The sequence below is a fragment of the Haliaeetus albicilla genome, chromosome 10 (genome assembly GCF_947461875.1).
Source record: "Haliaeetus albicilla chromosome 10, bHalAlb1.1, whole genome shotgun sequence".
Classification (NCBI taxonomy): Eukaryota; Metazoa; Chordata; class Aves; order Accipitriformes; family Accipitridae; genus Haliaeetus; species Haliaeetus albicilla.
The window spans coordinates 44335287-44352361 of NC_091492.1; the positions used below are offsets into that span (position 1 = coordinate 44335287).

The window sequence follows — 17075 nt, forward strand, 5'->3', positions numbered from 1 at the left end:
GTTGCCAGAGATAGGCCTAATGCATCTTAAGATGCTAAAAATAAATAAATAAATACAGCTTTAATTTAAAAGTGCTAGAGCTGTGATCTGAAGAATGCAGAAACCCTTGGGAGAAGCTCTTTTCTTCAGCTTCCAGGTACTCTTCCATGTACAGCTTGTCTTTTAATTCTTGGGTTTGATTACATTAATGCACAGAGTAAAATTTTGTGAATGGTCTTCTGGCCTTCCTGCTTTTTCCTTTTAAAAAGCTGAACAACAAACAAAGAACTTGGACAATACAAGTTTGTTTGAAAATAGCTTCTCTATGGCCTTTATTGATTAGTTGGAAATGAGAGATTCCAAGTTTTTTTCAGCAGTTCTTTGTTTGAATCTGAGAAGGTTTGTAGGCCACAAAATGTAAACCAGCTGGTTTGGAAGGATACCACAGTTGTAGGTATGTCAAAAGGTTATCTCTAGTCACGTTTCAAATATGTGATAATGAGGAAAATACATATATGTGACAGCTAACCCACAGCAGAGGAAAAGGCCTTTTGTCCGGATTTCCATACAGACTCAGCCGTGTGTGCTCCCAGGCGAGAACTGCCAGGTGCTCCACCAGCTCTGGGCAGGCATATGACTTTCCCTGTGTCCCTGCATTCATCACCAGAGATCAGAGTTCAGAGGGTCATGCTTTTCCATAATCTTGTATTTTATCCAGCAAACAGAAGAAATTCCTGAAAAATGTGTATAATGGGAAACCTTCTGTACAAAACAATTTCTGTAGCCTCTCAGAAAACTCTTGAGTTATAGAGAATGTCCTAGGACAGTTTTCTGCTGTTTCTCTGGTGCTGGGTGCATCAATGAAGGACATGCTTTCTGGTTTCCAAAGCCTGTGTAAGGTCAGGTTATAAATCCAGCGGATAGGACAGATACTAAAGTCCTAGGACAGATACTGAAGTCCTAGTAATAAAATCCTGGGCTTTTGGCCCACCACTTGTCCTGGTTTCAGCTGGGATAGAGTTAACTGTCTTCCTAGTTTTCCATGGTTTGGATGATAATTTGACTTCCTGTCCTCTCCAATAAAAAGGAGGAGATGCCCTTCCTATTTTGTAGCTGAGTGCACATTGTTACTTGAAATTTAAGGCTCTACATCCTTTTCCAGAAGTTAGAAAAAGAAAATTAGTCCATGAGATGGGTGTTTTGCCACACCTACTCACGTTTTCAAATCACAGTTGACCACCTGCCTGAGCTGAGACCAAAAGGGTAACATTCTAGCCCAGCTTCTATTTTTGACAGTGTTCAGAACACCTCTTAGCAAAGATTTAGGTTTAAAATTACTGAAAGCTGCTATTCCAGGTGTTTTCCTACTAACTTATTTAGAATCATCTGTTTTAAAGGAAGGTATGTTATAGGGTACCTGTACGTCTGAGTGGGGAAGAGGATGGCTTTAAACACAAAATGAACATGAAATGAATGTATTTCCAGGATTTATTTTGAGATGCTGACCCTTAAGACAGACTTACATCTTATATCTGCAGATTATTATTGTGCATATCTAATATTAGTAGACAGCCAACAGATCATTTTAAAGAATTCCACTATCTTCAACTGGTCACTTAAGGAGAAATCAAATTCCTAATTGGGATAAAGCATGTAAGTGCTAAGAATTTGATGGGGGGGATAAGGGGGGGTCAGAAATGAGAGGGGTGGATGGGACCGTTGTATAGACTTTGCCTTTCAATAGTTAGAAGATTGGACCTCATGTTTGATGATGCCTTCAGCCTGAAACTGAGGATCCTCATTATGAAAAATCCTTAGCATGGATTTCATGGACGCTGTGAAACTTACTTAATTTAGTGTGTTAAAGAGCAGTAGTTCTGTTTGTGAGACCTGGGGATTTTGTTGGATTTATAAAGTAGAGATCTAAATCTCTTGAGGCTTTCTGCATCACAGGAGATAAAATTCCTGATAATCAAAGATTCAGATTCAGAAATGTGTATGTGCACACAAACATACTTGAGGCCAACTTTTGTTGAAGGCATCTGCTGCATAGATAAAGTAGAAATCATACAAGTTGATATCCTGTCATTTCCAGAAAAAAAGCTCTGCTTGGGCTGTGTGTTGTATCTTCCAGCTTTCGAACTTAGAGTAATAGCATTGTAAAAATTGTGATTACAATAGCTTTTCCAGAATCTGAATATCAAGACTGTAGTTTTTTATCAAAATCTTAATTTCTGTGCTTTGTCTAGCATAGACATCTACATCTGGAAAATACAAACCAAAATAGCATTGGAGAGGACCAGTCTGTACCTAACAGTACTTTCATAAAACTAGTTAACTGTAATTTTTTTGAACAAGAGATCTGAAATAAAAAACAGAATCCACTCCTGAAGGAGAAAACATATCCAAATGAATCATTAAATTATCTGAATAGATACTATCCAGCCTAAATTGGTGTCTGTATTGCAAAGTTTTTCTATTTAGTTCATGTTTAGTTGTAATGCACATTAAACAAAAGCTTTGGTTTTTTTGAAATAGCAGACTACAGGACAGGTGTTAGTAAACCCATAATGCTCAAAGGTGCTGGTTTTCCATACCCTCTCTCTAATGGCGGCCAATAATTAGTTTTATTTTCAACATCTCTGAGACTCTGTTTCTTTCTCTTATAGGGCGCTGAAGGAACCCAAAGAACTGAATTTTATCTTTGGTGTGAATATTGAGCAGCGTGAATTGGATGGCATGTTCATTTATAATTGCAGTCGACTGATAAAGATGTATGAGAAGGTGGGCCCACAGCTGGAGGGTGGCATGTGAGTTCCTGGAGATTTTTCAGCAATCTTTTTGCTTAAGCCTGGCATGTTCCTACATATAACAGGCTGTGCAATAACCTTGTTCTGCATTAATCATTCTGCACGAGCACGAGGCTTACTCATTTTGTCAGCCTTTAATTTGGATTCTGAAAAATAAATTATATTTAATATTGCCCAATATTTCCCTGGTTTCTTGATAGAGAGTTCTTTACACAGATTTTGGTCATACCTGCAGCAGTGCGAGGCTTTTGTGCTCAGTGCTGGCATTTGGGGCTGATGAATACTGGTAGCAGTACTGCCTTATTCTAGGGACAGGGAGAATAGGTCTTGAAAGCAAATACAAATATTTGAGCCCACCTTACTTTTTGCATGCTGGCTCGAGTCTGATTTAGAAAGCTGATGAATTAAAACCAGTACTGCTGCAGGAATGGGTGGGTGATTGAGTGTGTATGTCACCTGCTATTCTCAATGTTGTTTCTCTGAACAATGACCTGGTAGTTCAATGATGTTTCTGACTGTGTCCCTCTTCCAGGGCATGTGGTGGAGTAGTAGGCGTGGTGGATGTGCCCTATTTGGTTCTGGAGCCTACCCATAATAAACAAGACTTCGCTGATGCCAAAGAGTATCGACACTTGCTGAAGGCCATGGGAGAGCATTTGGCTCAGTATTGGAAGGATGTTGCTATAGGTAATGAAACTTCACAATTACCAGGGGCTGGAAGGGGAAACTTTGGTGGCTGGAAGGCAGCTACGGGGGAGGGCAGTCAGGAGTGCAGGTGGTGATTTTTGTTGTAGTGGCTGCATACTGAGTGAGGCTTGTTTGTTTTCCAGCCCAGAGAGGTATCATCAAGTTCTGGGATGAATTTGGTTATTTGTCAGCAAACTGGAACCAGCCGCCATCCAGTGAACTCCGCTACAAGCGCCGGAGAGCCATGGAGATCCCTACCACAATTCAGTGCGGTGCGTCTGACCAGGTTGCGAGTAGGAGGCTGGTCCTCCCTGGGGAAGTGGGGAGGGACTCCTGGCTGCAGTTGGGGAGCAGCTCAATGGGTAGGAGATTTGAGATGAGCTTTGCTATCATTATCCCCTTCTAGGTCTTGACTCCTTCTGTGAGTTGCCTTTGTCTGCACTTGATGGTACACTTAGACATCTTGACACAAGGTTCCTTTCCTGCACAGTTTGTTCTTCAGGTGCCCTTACAGCATGGGGCAGGTGTGGCCAGTAGCAGTATTGAGAATAGGCTTAGAAATGTCATATGAACTGGAACTGGCCAAAGCCACCCATCCCAACACTAGAATAAGGTCTGAAACTTCCCCATAGGCAATGGAAAGTAGCCAAGTAATTTGTATTCTGATGCACTGGCCTGCTAATCGGTACTAGGTGTGAGCACAGAAGGGAACCATTTACAGTCGACTTTCAAACTTAATGCAGGTTCTCTTCTGCGCACCTCTGAACAGGTCTGGCTAAGCGCTTCTGGGGGTAAGGGAGATCTCAACACAACTACTTTGTCTCTTAGTAGAGAGGCACCAGACTCTGTCGACCTCATTTTCCCCACAGGACTTGGGGATGAGAATGTAGCAAGGAATGTGAGGCCAGTCTTGTGGAATTATTTTGTTAGGTCCTCCTGCCTTGACAGTTTTCTCAGTCCTTTCCAAGTTCCTCCCAAAGAGGAGGGGCTTTCCTGTCATTCTTCTTGTCCTCTGCTGTTGACATCCTTCCAGAGCCTGATTTAAGAATGTTTGCATTTTCTTGGCAAAACTTGATTTTTTAAGCTGGTGATTTCCTGGTAAGCCAGCAATGCTCTGGAAACCAAATTTGTCTTCCTGGCTCATCTAAAATTTATTAGATTATTATAATTTTTTTTTTTAATGGATAAATCTCTGACCTTGTTTTGTATTGACAGCAGTAAGAGACTTACTTCTGAGATGAGCAGTCATTTCAGGACTGGCTGTTCAGGTTGGTTTGTACATGCTGTCATTGCAGCAGTGAATGTGGGGTCCTTTAGTATCGGTTGATGCCAGGCTTCATCAGATTCTTGTAATGAATGCCTTGTACAAGATCTGAGGTCTTCCTCCAAGCATTTTGTGAGGACGAAGCAAGAATTCACTCAGTATATCCTGTGGCTGTCTCACTTTTTTTTTTTTTTGGCCACTGGTCTTATTATCGTTGGATATACTTTGGAAATTGGTGTGGTCCTTGGGTGTTAAAAGGGCTTGAGAAGTGCTATGGAAAAAAATGATCTTGTGGCTCAGGCTGTATATTTCTGACTTCTGAAGTGCTTCTCTAACAGATGTATGTCTGAAATGGCGGACTCTCCCATTCCAGCTGAGTTCAGTGGAGAAGAATTACCCTGATAGCTGGGTATGCTCTATGAACCCTGATCCTGAACAAGACAGGTAAGAATCAGTTAATATAAAGACTTTTCTGCAGTATGCCTTATCTGCATGTCTGGGGTTTTTTTCTGGTCATCTCTTCTTTGAGAACAATTGGAGGGATAGGCAGTAATTCTATACCTTTAAGTTGTGCTCACAATCTGTGAAATAGTGGTGACATACGTATTTGGAACTGACATGTTGCTGGGCATTTGTGCAATACACAAATTGCAGAGCACACCCTTAGCAAGTTTGTAGATGACACCGAACTGGGACGAGTGGCTGATAGGCCAGAGGGTCATGCATCCATCCAGAGGGACCTGGACAGGCTGGAGAAATGGGCCAACAGGAACCTCATGAGGTTCAACCAGGAGAAGTGCAACGTCCTGCCCCTGGGGAGGAACAAACCCAGGCACCAATATATGCTGTTCAGCCAAGGGGATCTCATTAATGTATATAAATACCTGAAGGGAGAGTGCACAGAGGTCAGAGCCTGGCTCTTCTCAGTGGTGCCCAGTGGCAGGACTAGAGGCAATGGGCACAAACCGGAACACAGGAGGTTCCCTCTGAACATCGGGAAACACTTTCTCCCTTTGAGGGTGACCAAGCACAGGCACAGGTTGCCCAGGGAGGACGTGCAGTCTCCATCCATGGAGATATTCCAGGACACAGTCCTGGGCAGCCTGTTCCAAGTGGCCCTGCCTAAGCAGGGACTTGGACCAGCTGACCTCCGGAGGCCTCTGCAACCTCAACCAGTGAAGTGACTTGGTGAAATTAAGTTCCTTTATGTTTTTTCTGCACTGCCACTGGAAATAATGATTGTAGCCTTAGTTTATGCAGGTTAATTTTAATGTGGGTAGCATAGACAGCAATTGAAGAATAGTCATAAGTGCAGGCCGGGAGCAATATATATTCAGTGGGATCTTAGCAATTGTTTTTATTGCTACTATAGCTCCAACCCATTAAACACGCAAACTGCAGCAACACCTGAGTTGCAGTGAGCCCAAGAATGACATTTGCACATTTGAGGGAGCAATACATCAATTCATTTCCTAGCGGTGTGTTTCACGGTTAGAAAATTTAGGTAGAACCTAGTCATTTATTTGAATGAGGAAAATGATTGCTCTAGGCTGCTGCTTCTCTGTGGAGAGAGACGCTGCTAGAAGCCGATTCTTGTCTTTATTGTATAACAAGGGAAGCCGCTCAGCTGTAATTCAGGTACCTTGGCTCAGTGCTTAATGACAAAGGGAATGAATACAGGTGGTAACTTTTAATTGGAATAAAAATTTTAACATCTGTGGCTGAAAAGTCTGCAAAGAAGTGTTGATGTTGATATCTGGAAAGTATTGATTTTCTGGCTGCTTCCTTTTGGCACGTGTCATTGGAAAAGTACCAATGTTAGCTTCCCTGTTGCTGCACGTATTTGCGCCCTGGTGTGGAGCTACGACAAGTGTGGTTGTGCTGAGGATGTCTTCTGACTAAACTGCTGGGGCAGGGATGAATCTGCAAGCCCGAGGAGAGGCTGCTACACCTCCAGCTACCCAGGTGGAAGCAGCAGCAAGGCTGGGAATGTGTTGCTGGTAGACACACACACAAACACAGATAGACCACATGTGTATGCATGTCCAGCCATGCAGATCAACACAGGTGGACATGCTCAGCACTCAGCGCAAACCACACCAGCAGCTTCATCCTTCTCCCTCTTGGCTGATGAGGATGAAGGACCACTAGTGGAAATATGTCTATAGCTGGCTGCTGGATCCTGTCCCTCTGGTTACTTGCACTGCGATAGATGAGCCCCAAGGCCTGCAGCTCCAGGGGGTGAGGGGTACAGACCTCCTCACGTGGACACAAATAACACATACACACTACAGACCTAGCGTCTCACCTTAGGAATGCTCTCCATCCCATAGCAGATCTGGATTCTTGCTCTTCCCAGGTGCTTCCTGCCTAGAGGTGCCCCCACAGCTCTGCCTACACTCCCATACCTGTCTCCAGCAGTCTGGCAGGACTCCCTGGTCCCTCCAGTAGTCAGCTCCTGCTAGCTCACCCTTAGACACCCCCTCCCCTTGCTCCCAGGCCACCTCCTTGCTGGCTTGTCTGGCCTGATGATTGCTGTGAATCACATGTTCATGTGCATGCCTGCAATCACTGCAGCTGGTGGCACCTAGGCCCTGCGACCAGTGGTCTCACTCCAGCTGCCGGCACTTGGACCCCCATACACACATGCACGCGCAGAATAGAGCCCCTCGCCCAGGAAAACAGTTAGAAATGGAGTTTAGTACAAAGGCAAGTGTACTGATCAGCCAACTGTTTATGTACAACTGGCCCTCTTTAGCCTTTTATTTCTCTGTTTTTCCATGTTTGTTCCTCCCCAAATCATCTCAGTCCCTTCCTTTACCTGCTTTTGGTTCCTCCTGTTGGTCCAAAAGATGCTTCGGAGAGCTGCTCTTGTTGACTGGACACTGGGGCTGAGGCTACCCTGGCAGGAGCCCAGGCTGGGTATCTGTTCTTCTAAGTACCTAATTTGCATCTCCTGATCTGCCTTTGGGCCTCTGGGCTTGTGGAAATAGGCCTTGGATGGGCTGGTGGTTGCTGGGATGGCCTGGAAGTAGCCAGGGAAGGGTGTTACTCAGGTTCCCCCACCTGCCATTGTCTTGTGCTCTTCTGTATATGTGCAGATGAGATTTTTTTTATGATGTAACCTAAAAGGAACGTGATGTATTGATGAAAGAATTTAAATTTTGTATTTGTAATACCTTGAAAATTTGGAGGGGTTTGGCTGCATTTCACGTGAGAACATGTTGGGACATTGGTTGGCATGAGTTAGAGTGCCTCCGCAGTATGCGCACACATGCTGTCATCCCACATCCGCCTTGCAGAGAGGTGGGAAAGGGCAGGTGAGGTGCTTTGGGCAGGTGATCCAAACTTCTGGTCATTTCAGCTTCTTTGAAAGGGATCTCAGGAGTCTTACTCTGGGAGGATAAATAACTGGAATATTTTTGGATTGAGTAGGCTCACATGCACCTTTCAACAGTGAGTGTGGTTGTGTCCTTTTACACAAGGCAGAAAGTTTTCTACAGAAGTTGTACTAGTAATCCTTTGGCTTGCTTGGTGCCAGTAGAAAGCAGGGCTTCCTTGCAGTCACTGCACTTCTGAACTTCCCTTCTAAGTCCTCTACTGCCTGGTGTTTCTTGCTGTGTCCTTGTGCCATGGGTTTGGACACTTTCACCTCTGTGTCTTGACCATGTGCCCCAATTGTTCCATTCCATGTATTTGTACTGTCTGAGGGAGGACTGAGGATTTGGGAAGCACTGTTGTTGCCACCATGGCGGGGGGGGGGGGGTCAAGCTTGTGCGGCATAAGGGTCTGTGCAGAATCTTATCCAGCCGAGTTGAAGATGAAGCACTGTCAGAGTTGATGTTCAGACTGTCTCCTGGCACCAGAAGACCTTCAAAGTCTTGGTGCTGAGTTGCAGACTATTCTGACTACAAAGATAATTCCTTTTTTCTGACTTGCTGCCTCTAGTGATGCAATCTGTGGTTTTGAATGTCATGAGTAGTCTTAATTTTTTCCTGTCGGCAGAACTAACAGGCACTTTCATACTTTCTTGTGCTGTAAGATACAGCTTAACAATATTTTCAGCCTCAATCCGTGCAATGGCATAGGAGATGGTGTTTGCTGGGAAACTTGCATATGGTGCCACTTGTTCAGCTTTATCTTTGGGAATTGCAGCTTTGGTGTCAGGCAGTCATTTTGCAGTGATGACAGATGCTTTCTTAGCAGAGGAAGTAATCGTTCTATGAAAAAATCCCCTGCAGTGCTTCAGCTGAGAAGAAGCTGATGGAGAAACTGCTGCTTGTGCTCCTTTCCACTGACAAAGCTGATCACAGTATGTATCTCGTAGGCTAGGGGATATCCCATCAACTGGCAGGTTCAGGATCAGAGATCGAGATTAAAATCATCTCTCATCAGCCTCTTGGAGCTCTGTGTGATCCACAAGGAGAGCGGGGTCCTCCCTTTATCTGTAAGACTCACGCTTGCGGGAAGTTTTTAACAGCTTGCCTCCAAGGCAGCGTATGAGTCAGCTGGATCTCTTCATTGTGCAAGAGTTGTTTTGCTACTGCTGCTTTCCTGTCTCACATTATCCCTGCATGACTTTGTCCTGAAGGGGTTGATCCTGGTGTGTCTGTCTGTGACTCGGTTCTGTGACAGGAGGTGAGCCTGGAAACCGCTCAGTCCCCTCTTCTTCCTCTGGCAATGCTCCTGATAGCCAGCTGCTCAGCCGGAAATTTGAAGGTGATGCCAGTCCACTTCCATGTATTTCCTACCTGTGTTTTCCTCCTCTCTCAAGGACTCTTCCAGGATTCTGCACCTGAGAGGACCTGAGGGAGTAGAATACTCGCCACTATTCTGTAGGCCATAAGCTGAAGAGGATGGGAAAAGCAAACAGTTAAGGGATATTGCAAAGGAAAACTTTGTGGCCTTGGGCGACAAGGCAAAGTGCATCTTCTGTTGGAAGGCTCATGTAAATGACATCGTAATCACAGGTTACTGGTAATAAGCTTTCCTTTCTAAATGGAAAGGAAGTCTGTAAAAAGAGGAATTGATATGAAGACATAAGTTGATAGGAAGGAAAATTGCTGTAAAAGTCCAGAGTACAGAAATTACACAAAACCAGTCACAGCTGTTCATTCCTAAGCTTTGTTTAGCTCCTGGGCTCTGAACTGGTAATTCCCAGTGTAAATGGCTTGGTTTTTAACTATGCTTTTGATCCTTAAATCATATATGTGATTCCCAAGAAGAAAACCACTGTTTTTGAGATTGTGGCTACTGCAGAAAGGAAAGTGGTTTTACTGCTGCATTCGGGATGGGATATGGGGACAATGCTGTGTGTATAAGGCAATGCAGGTTCTGCTGTCGTTGCTGAGGTTGTCTTGCATTCCCTTCGTGCTAGATGTGAAGCTGCAGAGCAGAAGCAGAAGGTGCCACTGGGAACTCTGAAGAAAGACTTAAAATCACAGGAGGAAAAGCAGAAACAACTGACAGAGAAAATCCGCCAGCAGCAGGAGAAGCTGGAAGCACTGCAGGTGAATCTGGAGGTCTCCAGCTAAGCACAGCAGGTTTGAGGGACCTCCCAGTGCAAATAGCTGATGCTGAGTCATGTCTGTCTCAGCCTCTAATGCCACCTGTGCTCCTTCATGGGGTAGGGGTTGTTTTAATAACAGAAAACAAGCATCTCAGCCTGCATTTCATTTTCTGCTAGGAAAATGGGAGTGACTGCTGGTGTTCAGATGAAGGGATGTCTCCTGAAGGACACAGAAAAAGCCTTCATATAATTCTTGATTTTAAACTTGAAAACTGTTTGCGGGGCTGGGTTCAGGCAGGCCCTGACAGCTTTTAAAGATGGCCTTTCTGATTTTTTTTTTTTTTTTTTTAATAAAAATAGAAAACCACTCCCATTCGATCTCAAGCTGACTTAAAGAAACTGCCTCTGGAAGTGACCACACGGCCTGCAGAGGAGGTAAATGGGATACCACTGTAGGTTTTGTACTCTTCTGTGCTGTCCTTAGCTGCTCTGAAAAGCAGTGCCTGACTCTTCTGTCCTTTCTCTCTGTATACCCTCATTTGTTTCAGAACACCCAGTCACAGACCCGACCTCAGCGCCCACGATCTCCTCCTTTACCTGATGTAATCAAGAACGCTCCCAGCAGACCACCACCACCTGTGTCTCTTCCCAAGTCCATCAGTCAGCTGAAAAAGAGCTCTTCACCTTGGCCAAACATCAGCACTCCCAAACTGGCAAGCATGCTCTCCAAAGAGGAGGCCAGCACTTCCAGGACACACCAGCACACTGTGACAGCTGGAAAGTCCAACAGCGCTTTAAAAACTCTTGCCAAACCAGGTACAACAACAAAACCACCTTCTGCTGTCCTGCAGAGCCCCAAAAGCTCACGTGAGACACCCAGCCCAAAAGTTGCCAAAGTGCCAGCACTGAAGAAATCTGCCACTGTCAAATGCCCACAGGTGAGACTCGATGGGATGAAAGCTATCAGCTCCTTACCTACTATTCTGCGTAGCCTGTCTTGCTCTGTTGCATGGGATTTGCACTGTAGTCCCTGTGTGGGACAAGATAACTTTTACTTTACTCTTGGGTTAGGGTAAAGAGCTGTTTCATCTCTTTCCTGTTAGACCAGACTGTTTCTCTAGGAAAAAAAAGAATGTGGTGTGGCAGGGTGAGCGTTTGCATGATCACGTAGCACCTGCTAAAACCTTCTGGAAAAGCTAATTAACTATCAAACGAAATACTGGATGCTGTGCATTTTTTTTTAACTTGGCTGAAGGAAGGTTTTGGTTGGTAGCATGCTGGAATTATAGCTAGAGCTTGTTTGCTTCCTACAGGCCTCCACCACTCGGAAGAGGACCTTGAACACCACAGAGGACGGGTCTGAGGAGGAGGGGGAGCACAAGAAGGAGAAGGCAAAACGGGGAAAATTTGTGGCAGTGAAAGAAGAGAAGAAGGATTCCAGTGAGGTGGTGGTAGAGGTGAGAGTAAACTGGTTTCCCAGCAGAAAGTATTTGTCAAGTGTTATAATCTTGGTGGGAGGCAGCTAATCTGAGCCCTCTCTGCTCACAGCTCACAGACAGTGCTGGGGAAGAAGATCTGGCAGAACTGAAGAAAGCTCAGAAAGGTGAGAAATGAACCCTTGAACTGCCTCTGTCATCTAACACAGTGGAAAAGAACTGTTGCAGAACTAGGTTCACTGGTTAAATGTGTAATTTGATTAATGAGCTTTTTAAAATAAGAATTAGTGTAAATTTGGGTCCCAAACCCTGAGATGACTCTAACTCACATGAAACTTTTGGGCCAGGAACCCCTTGAGTAGACAAGAGGCAGCTGTGGCGTGGGAACATCTGTAATCTGAGGGCTGCATCACGTTGGTGGGTGTGATGCTTGGCTGCGTGGTGTAGACTGATGTCGTGCTCACCCTTCCTAACTGAATGGATCATGCAGCCACGTTAGCTGGGAAATGCTGAGGACTGTATCTAGACCTGCTGTGGTGCTGTGAGAGAAGAGGAGCTGAGAGACCCCCAGGAAAGATGATAGCCAGGATGGTATTGCACCTTCTGCCAGAGCAGGGCATTTCTTCAGCTTGATCCCAAGGAGCTGTCCAGAAAGTGACCCACTAGGAGCACGTGGCAAATTGTCCTAGTGGCCAACAAAAGCCTGGAAAGCCCATGTCGAACAGCCCAGAGTACAAGAGAAACCCTCTGTCTGAAAATGCCATATAATTTCCTAGCATCTTCCGACTCTTAAGTAGGATAGTGGTGTTTTTATGGTTTACATACCATTTGAAGGAATTGTCACAGGTTTAGGTTTGCTCCCCGCAGAGGGTGGCTCTCTTTTCTAGAGTTCATGCAGAATATGCTCTCCAGCATCTGAATGTTTGCAAACATCCTTACTGTCATCCTTCTTGCAGATAAAGGGCTGCATGTGGAAGTGCGGGTGAACAAGGAGTGGTTCACGGGCCGTGTCACAGCTGTGGAAATGGGCAAGCATGCAGTACGCTGGAAGGTGAAGTTTGATTATGTTCCTACAGACACCACACCAAGGGATCGCTGGTAACTATCTCTAGCTACTGGATTTTGGAGGCTTGTTTTGCTTTCAGGAGGAAGACCCCACTTTACTTCCATAGATGCTGAAGACAAATATGTTGCTGTCATGTCGGGGAGCGTGTGTTTGCTCAGGACTGTCCAGCTGCTTCATGAGCAGACTGATTCCAATGAGCATGACAGACTCCATACAGTCTGCCCATCACTTTGATGGAGGCAGCTCTTGTATAATCTAGAGGTCTTAGAGTGACAGCTGGGTACAGGTTCTAATGAAGCTGTTAACAGTGTTTCAGGTATGGCCAATGTAGAAAAAGATATATGACTTTCCCTTAATATTTTTTTTTCAGGGTAGAGAAGGGCAGTGAGGATGTGAGGTTGATGAAGCCTCCCTCTCCTGAGTACCAGGCTCCAGATACACAGCAGGAAGGGGAGGTTGTTGTGGCTGAACCTTCTACCTCAGACTGTGTCAGAATTGAACCAGATACCACTGGTCCCAGCAGCAGCCAAGAAACAGTAGACTTACTAGTCCAGATTCTTCGGTGGGTTCACTGCAGTTCTTGTGAGCTGCTACAGTCTGATTGCTTTAGTCTTTTAAACTCCCAATTCTGGCTTTGTGTTTTTCTTTCCTGCGTAGAAATTGTTTGCGGTACTTCTTACCTCCGAATTTTCCTATCTCCAAGAAGGAGCTGAGTTCCATGAGCTCGGAAGGGTTGTTGGCATTTCCCTTGGTGAGTTCGGTATTTCTAGAAAAGTAAGTTTGGGATTTTTCCACACACACATTCCATTCTTACAGCAAGTGTGCATCCTGTTGATACAAGATTGCACTCTGCAAAAGGTTATTTGGATCCTTAGACTAACATAGCTGGGAAAAAGAATGAGAGCCTCTGAAACATGCCTTAGGTCTTTTGGCAGTTGTTGTCTGAGGATTTTTTTAATTACCATACATCTGTGTGGGAAAGCTGTTGGCTGCTATTATCCTAACATCTTGTCCATTGCTGTTAAGCTTTTAAAAAAGAGGGGCCAGGTCAGAGGTTTGTAGAATAGGATGTAGGTACACGGGTTTTTTTGTCCCCAACCTTATAAATCTAACTTATGCGGAGGCAATCTTAAAAATGGGAGAGAACACAGAAGCCAACCCCCCTCACACTTCTCCAGGTGAACAGGCTGACCACCTGTGAGTCAGCTGTACATCTTAAGGCTTTTGGTGTGGCCTCCATTAATTTGAGGAAGGAACATATGGGACAGCCTGCACCAGTGTCTGTGTGCTGGTATTGGAAGGTCCAGTACAGGCTGAAATGCAGAGAAATGGTACTGGCTTCTCTTGACTTCTCTCTTCTCTGACATACCACAAAGGGAGACCTTTTCAGGAGGCATCTGTAGGTGACAAAAGCCACCTACAAATGTCAAAAGCCACCTACGAATGACCAAATGACAACAGCCACTGCTTATTTGGTAGTCTTCAAAACACCCTACTCCCTCACTTGCAGTGTATGTGTTGGCAGTCTCTCTTGTCTCTTCCTTTTTTCTCTTGCTAATTCAGGTGTCTGCTTTGAGTTACCGGTCCTGCTGCTTCTGCAGGTCATGTTGGTCTTGTCTGGAGTTTTCTGCAAGTATAGATGTTCCTACCTTGCAATAATAAGCTGTGTTGTCTGGGTGGTCTATACTAAAGAAACTCATTGCGTACAGAGCCTGTCAGATCTTTCTGCAGCCTAACTGTGGTTTTAGGCTTTTTAAAACATGCTGCATCCTTAATCTGAATTCAGGCAGCTTTTGTTGCAGTTCTGGTCTTTGAGGAATGTGAAAACCCATATGATTTTTGTGCTGCCTGCAGTAGGCAAATCAGGAATGTAAATGTGAGTGTGGTAACGACCGCAGGCAGGGTGTGCGGTCACAGGGTGCTGGTAGCTGAAGTCTTCTGCAAGTTGCGAGTGCTGGGCTTTTCTTGATGCTCGGTGCTGCTTCTTAATGCGTCATCTGCTGTGTTTTGTCTTCCACAGAAAGAATATTTCAAACAGTATGAGGTAGGTCTGCAGAACCTGTGCAATTCATATCAGACACGTGCTGATGCCCGGGCCAAAGCCTGTGAAGAAAACCTCCGCAACTCAGAGAGAAAGCTGAAGGAAACGGAGGAGAAACTGCAGAAACTGAGGACTAACATTGTGGCCCTTCTGCAGAAAGTGCAGGAGGTGGGTGAGGAAGGGGTGCAAAACCAAAACTGCCCCACAAGCAGCAACCTTCCCCAGACCCAGGCCCCGCCAGGCACTTGAGATGTTTTAGTTCAGCATTTAACTGGGCTTCAGCTTTTTCTCAATTGGGTGCAACTTGGGCTTAGACCATCAGAAGCAGCTGAGCGCGTAGCTGCTGTCGCTGCCCATCTTTTGGGATCCAGGCCTTGGAGGTCCTGATGAGTGCTGATTTTCACAGATGGATTTTTCATGGTGTGTCCATAGTGCACAGCTTCCATTTGTTTTCTACTTTCTGCTATGAAACATGGGGCTGCAGGAAAATTTCTCTGGGCATAGGCAGTGTTCTGCAGGGTATTTCTGCTCCATTCTTGGGCAGAAATGTGGTGCTAGATTCTGAACCCCACGTATAGAAATGCAAACCTTTAAACAAATAATATAAAAATGTTATGGTGAAATCTATTTATTAATTATACTATTAAATAGTAAATTAAAAAAGCAAATATATATTTAAATAAAAGCTTTAAATACATAAACTTTAAATAAAAAAAGTACTTTACAGAAAATTAAGACCACCCAATGGAAAAGCTACTGAAGGCAGATGGAAGCAGTTGCTCCTTATTAGGAAAATGTGGTTTAAAGCTAAAAAAAAATAAAAAAAAAAAAAATACTTGAACCAGATCAGCACAGTAAAACTGTTGCTTGAATGTGTTGTTTGAGCATCAAATGCTGACTGGTTTCCAGGCGCGGTCAGGCAGGCTCTGACAAAGAAAGCTGGTGGTGCTTTCACAGCAGATGTCAGCAGCTGGAGAGTCCTGGAAGTCAGGGCATAAAGGCTGACCAGCACATATGTTGCAGATGATGCTGTGTTGCTCTGTCTTGTCCATTCTTGCACTGTTCTTCAAGATTCACTTTTCACTGGTATTTCTTGTGCTTTTGGTTTCAGGACATTGATATTAATACAGATGATGAACTGGATGCATATATCGAGGACTTGATCACGAAAGGAGACTGAGCAGCCCCAGTACAAGTTCTAGAGAAGTGCAGAGGAGCTGGTTGCTGTGACGGGAGATGTGGATTCCTGCAGTAGAGGACTGTGGCAGCTGATGAGGAGAGAGGGTTTTTAGACAGTACTTGTGTTGGTGTACAACTTGTTCTTGTGACTTTACATAAAAAAGAGATTTGTGCTGTTGGCAGGAAAATTTTTAACATTGTAGTTCTCTGAATCTCTTCCTTTTGTTTATAAATATTTATTTTTAAAAGAAATAGGAACTGTGCCTGATATGATGGGAGGGTTGCTGTGTGTTTTTAGTGAGGTAAAAGTGTGAGTACCCTTTTTGCATCTGGGGTATATTCATGTGCTAAACCTGGAAGACCAGAACATCCTGCCTAGTAGGTTGTCTCAAGTAAGAACCTGGCAGCAACTTAAAAATAAGCCTTGAGTTATGGAAGAGGAGGTTAGGACTCAGACTTCGAAGATACTGAACTTGGGCTAGAGAAAGCCAAGTCAGGAATTTGAGTTACACGGAGGAGATCAAAACACATTCCCTGTGTAAGTGTGAGTGGAGGGGATGAAATCTTGGTGGTTCTGAGAGGCTTAGGGGTAGGGGATTGGCACTTGCCAGTGCAGTGAGGTTCCTGAATATGAGGTCTCCTCTGTAAGCAGGTGTAGTTTTCACCATGCTAACAGTCAGGGGCTGAGGATCCTTTTAGAAGATGGCCTCTTAGGCTGCTCGCAGTGGGTTGTGATCATCAGAGGGAGAAAGCTGGAGCAGATTCTTTTCTAGCAGTCACCTTATTGCACACTTTTGCTGCTATTTCTTTGAGGCAAAGTTGCAACAGCAGAAGAACTCCTCAACCAGCTGAAAATAAAGTGACCCTCTGTTCTGTTGTCACTTCTTCAGCCTTGCATTGCTTTGATCAACTTGCTCTTTTGGGTAATTTTATTAGAGTGCTGGAATTTTGAGCCTTTGGAGCCCTGCATCGCTGAGTCACATCTGGCCCTGGGTCAGCAGCAAGGGCAATGCTCCGCCACCCACCCCCCCACCGCTTGGGTCCCCGCCACTGCTAAAGGTCATCGAACACGGTGTCGGCACCGGGGAGGAACTGCAGCTTTAA

At 44.8% G+C, this 17075-nt stretch overlaps 1 protein-coding gene across 3 annotated transcripts in view; it reads left to right on the plus strand.

The window, feature by feature from the left end:
- MORC2 (MORC family CW-type zinc finger 2) overlaps nt 1–16852 on the plus strand; it is a 61797-nt gene extending 44945 nt beyond the window's left edge. For all 3 annotated transcript variants that reach the window (XM_069795485.1, XM_069795486.1, XM_069795487.1), the window contains 14 exons: nt 2649–2789; nt 3322–3476; nt 3620–3748; nt 5079–5184; nt 10118–10250; nt 10610–10684; nt 10798–11187; nt 11563–11706; nt 11798–11852; nt 12642–12783; nt 13122–13313; nt 13409–13502; nt 14772–14960; nt 15904–16852. In XM_069795485.1, the coding sequence (XP_069651586.1) occupies nt 2649–2789; nt 3322–3476; nt 3620–3748; nt 5079–5184; nt 10118–10250; nt 10610–10684; nt 10798–11187; nt 11563–11706; nt 11798–11852; nt 12642–12783; nt 13122–13313; nt 13409–13502; nt 14772–14960; nt 15904–15972 (2014 nt within the window). In that variant the 3' untranslated portion in view covers nt 15973–16852. The remainder of the gene's footprint in view (nt 1–2648; nt 2790–3321; nt 3477–3619; nt 3749–5078; nt 5185–10117; nt 10251–10609; nt 10685–10797; nt 11188–11562; nt 11707–11797; nt 11853–12641; nt 12784–13121; nt 13314–13408; nt 13503–14771; nt 14961–15903) is intronic.
- The last annotated feature ends 223 nt before the right edge of the window (nt 16853–17075 follow it).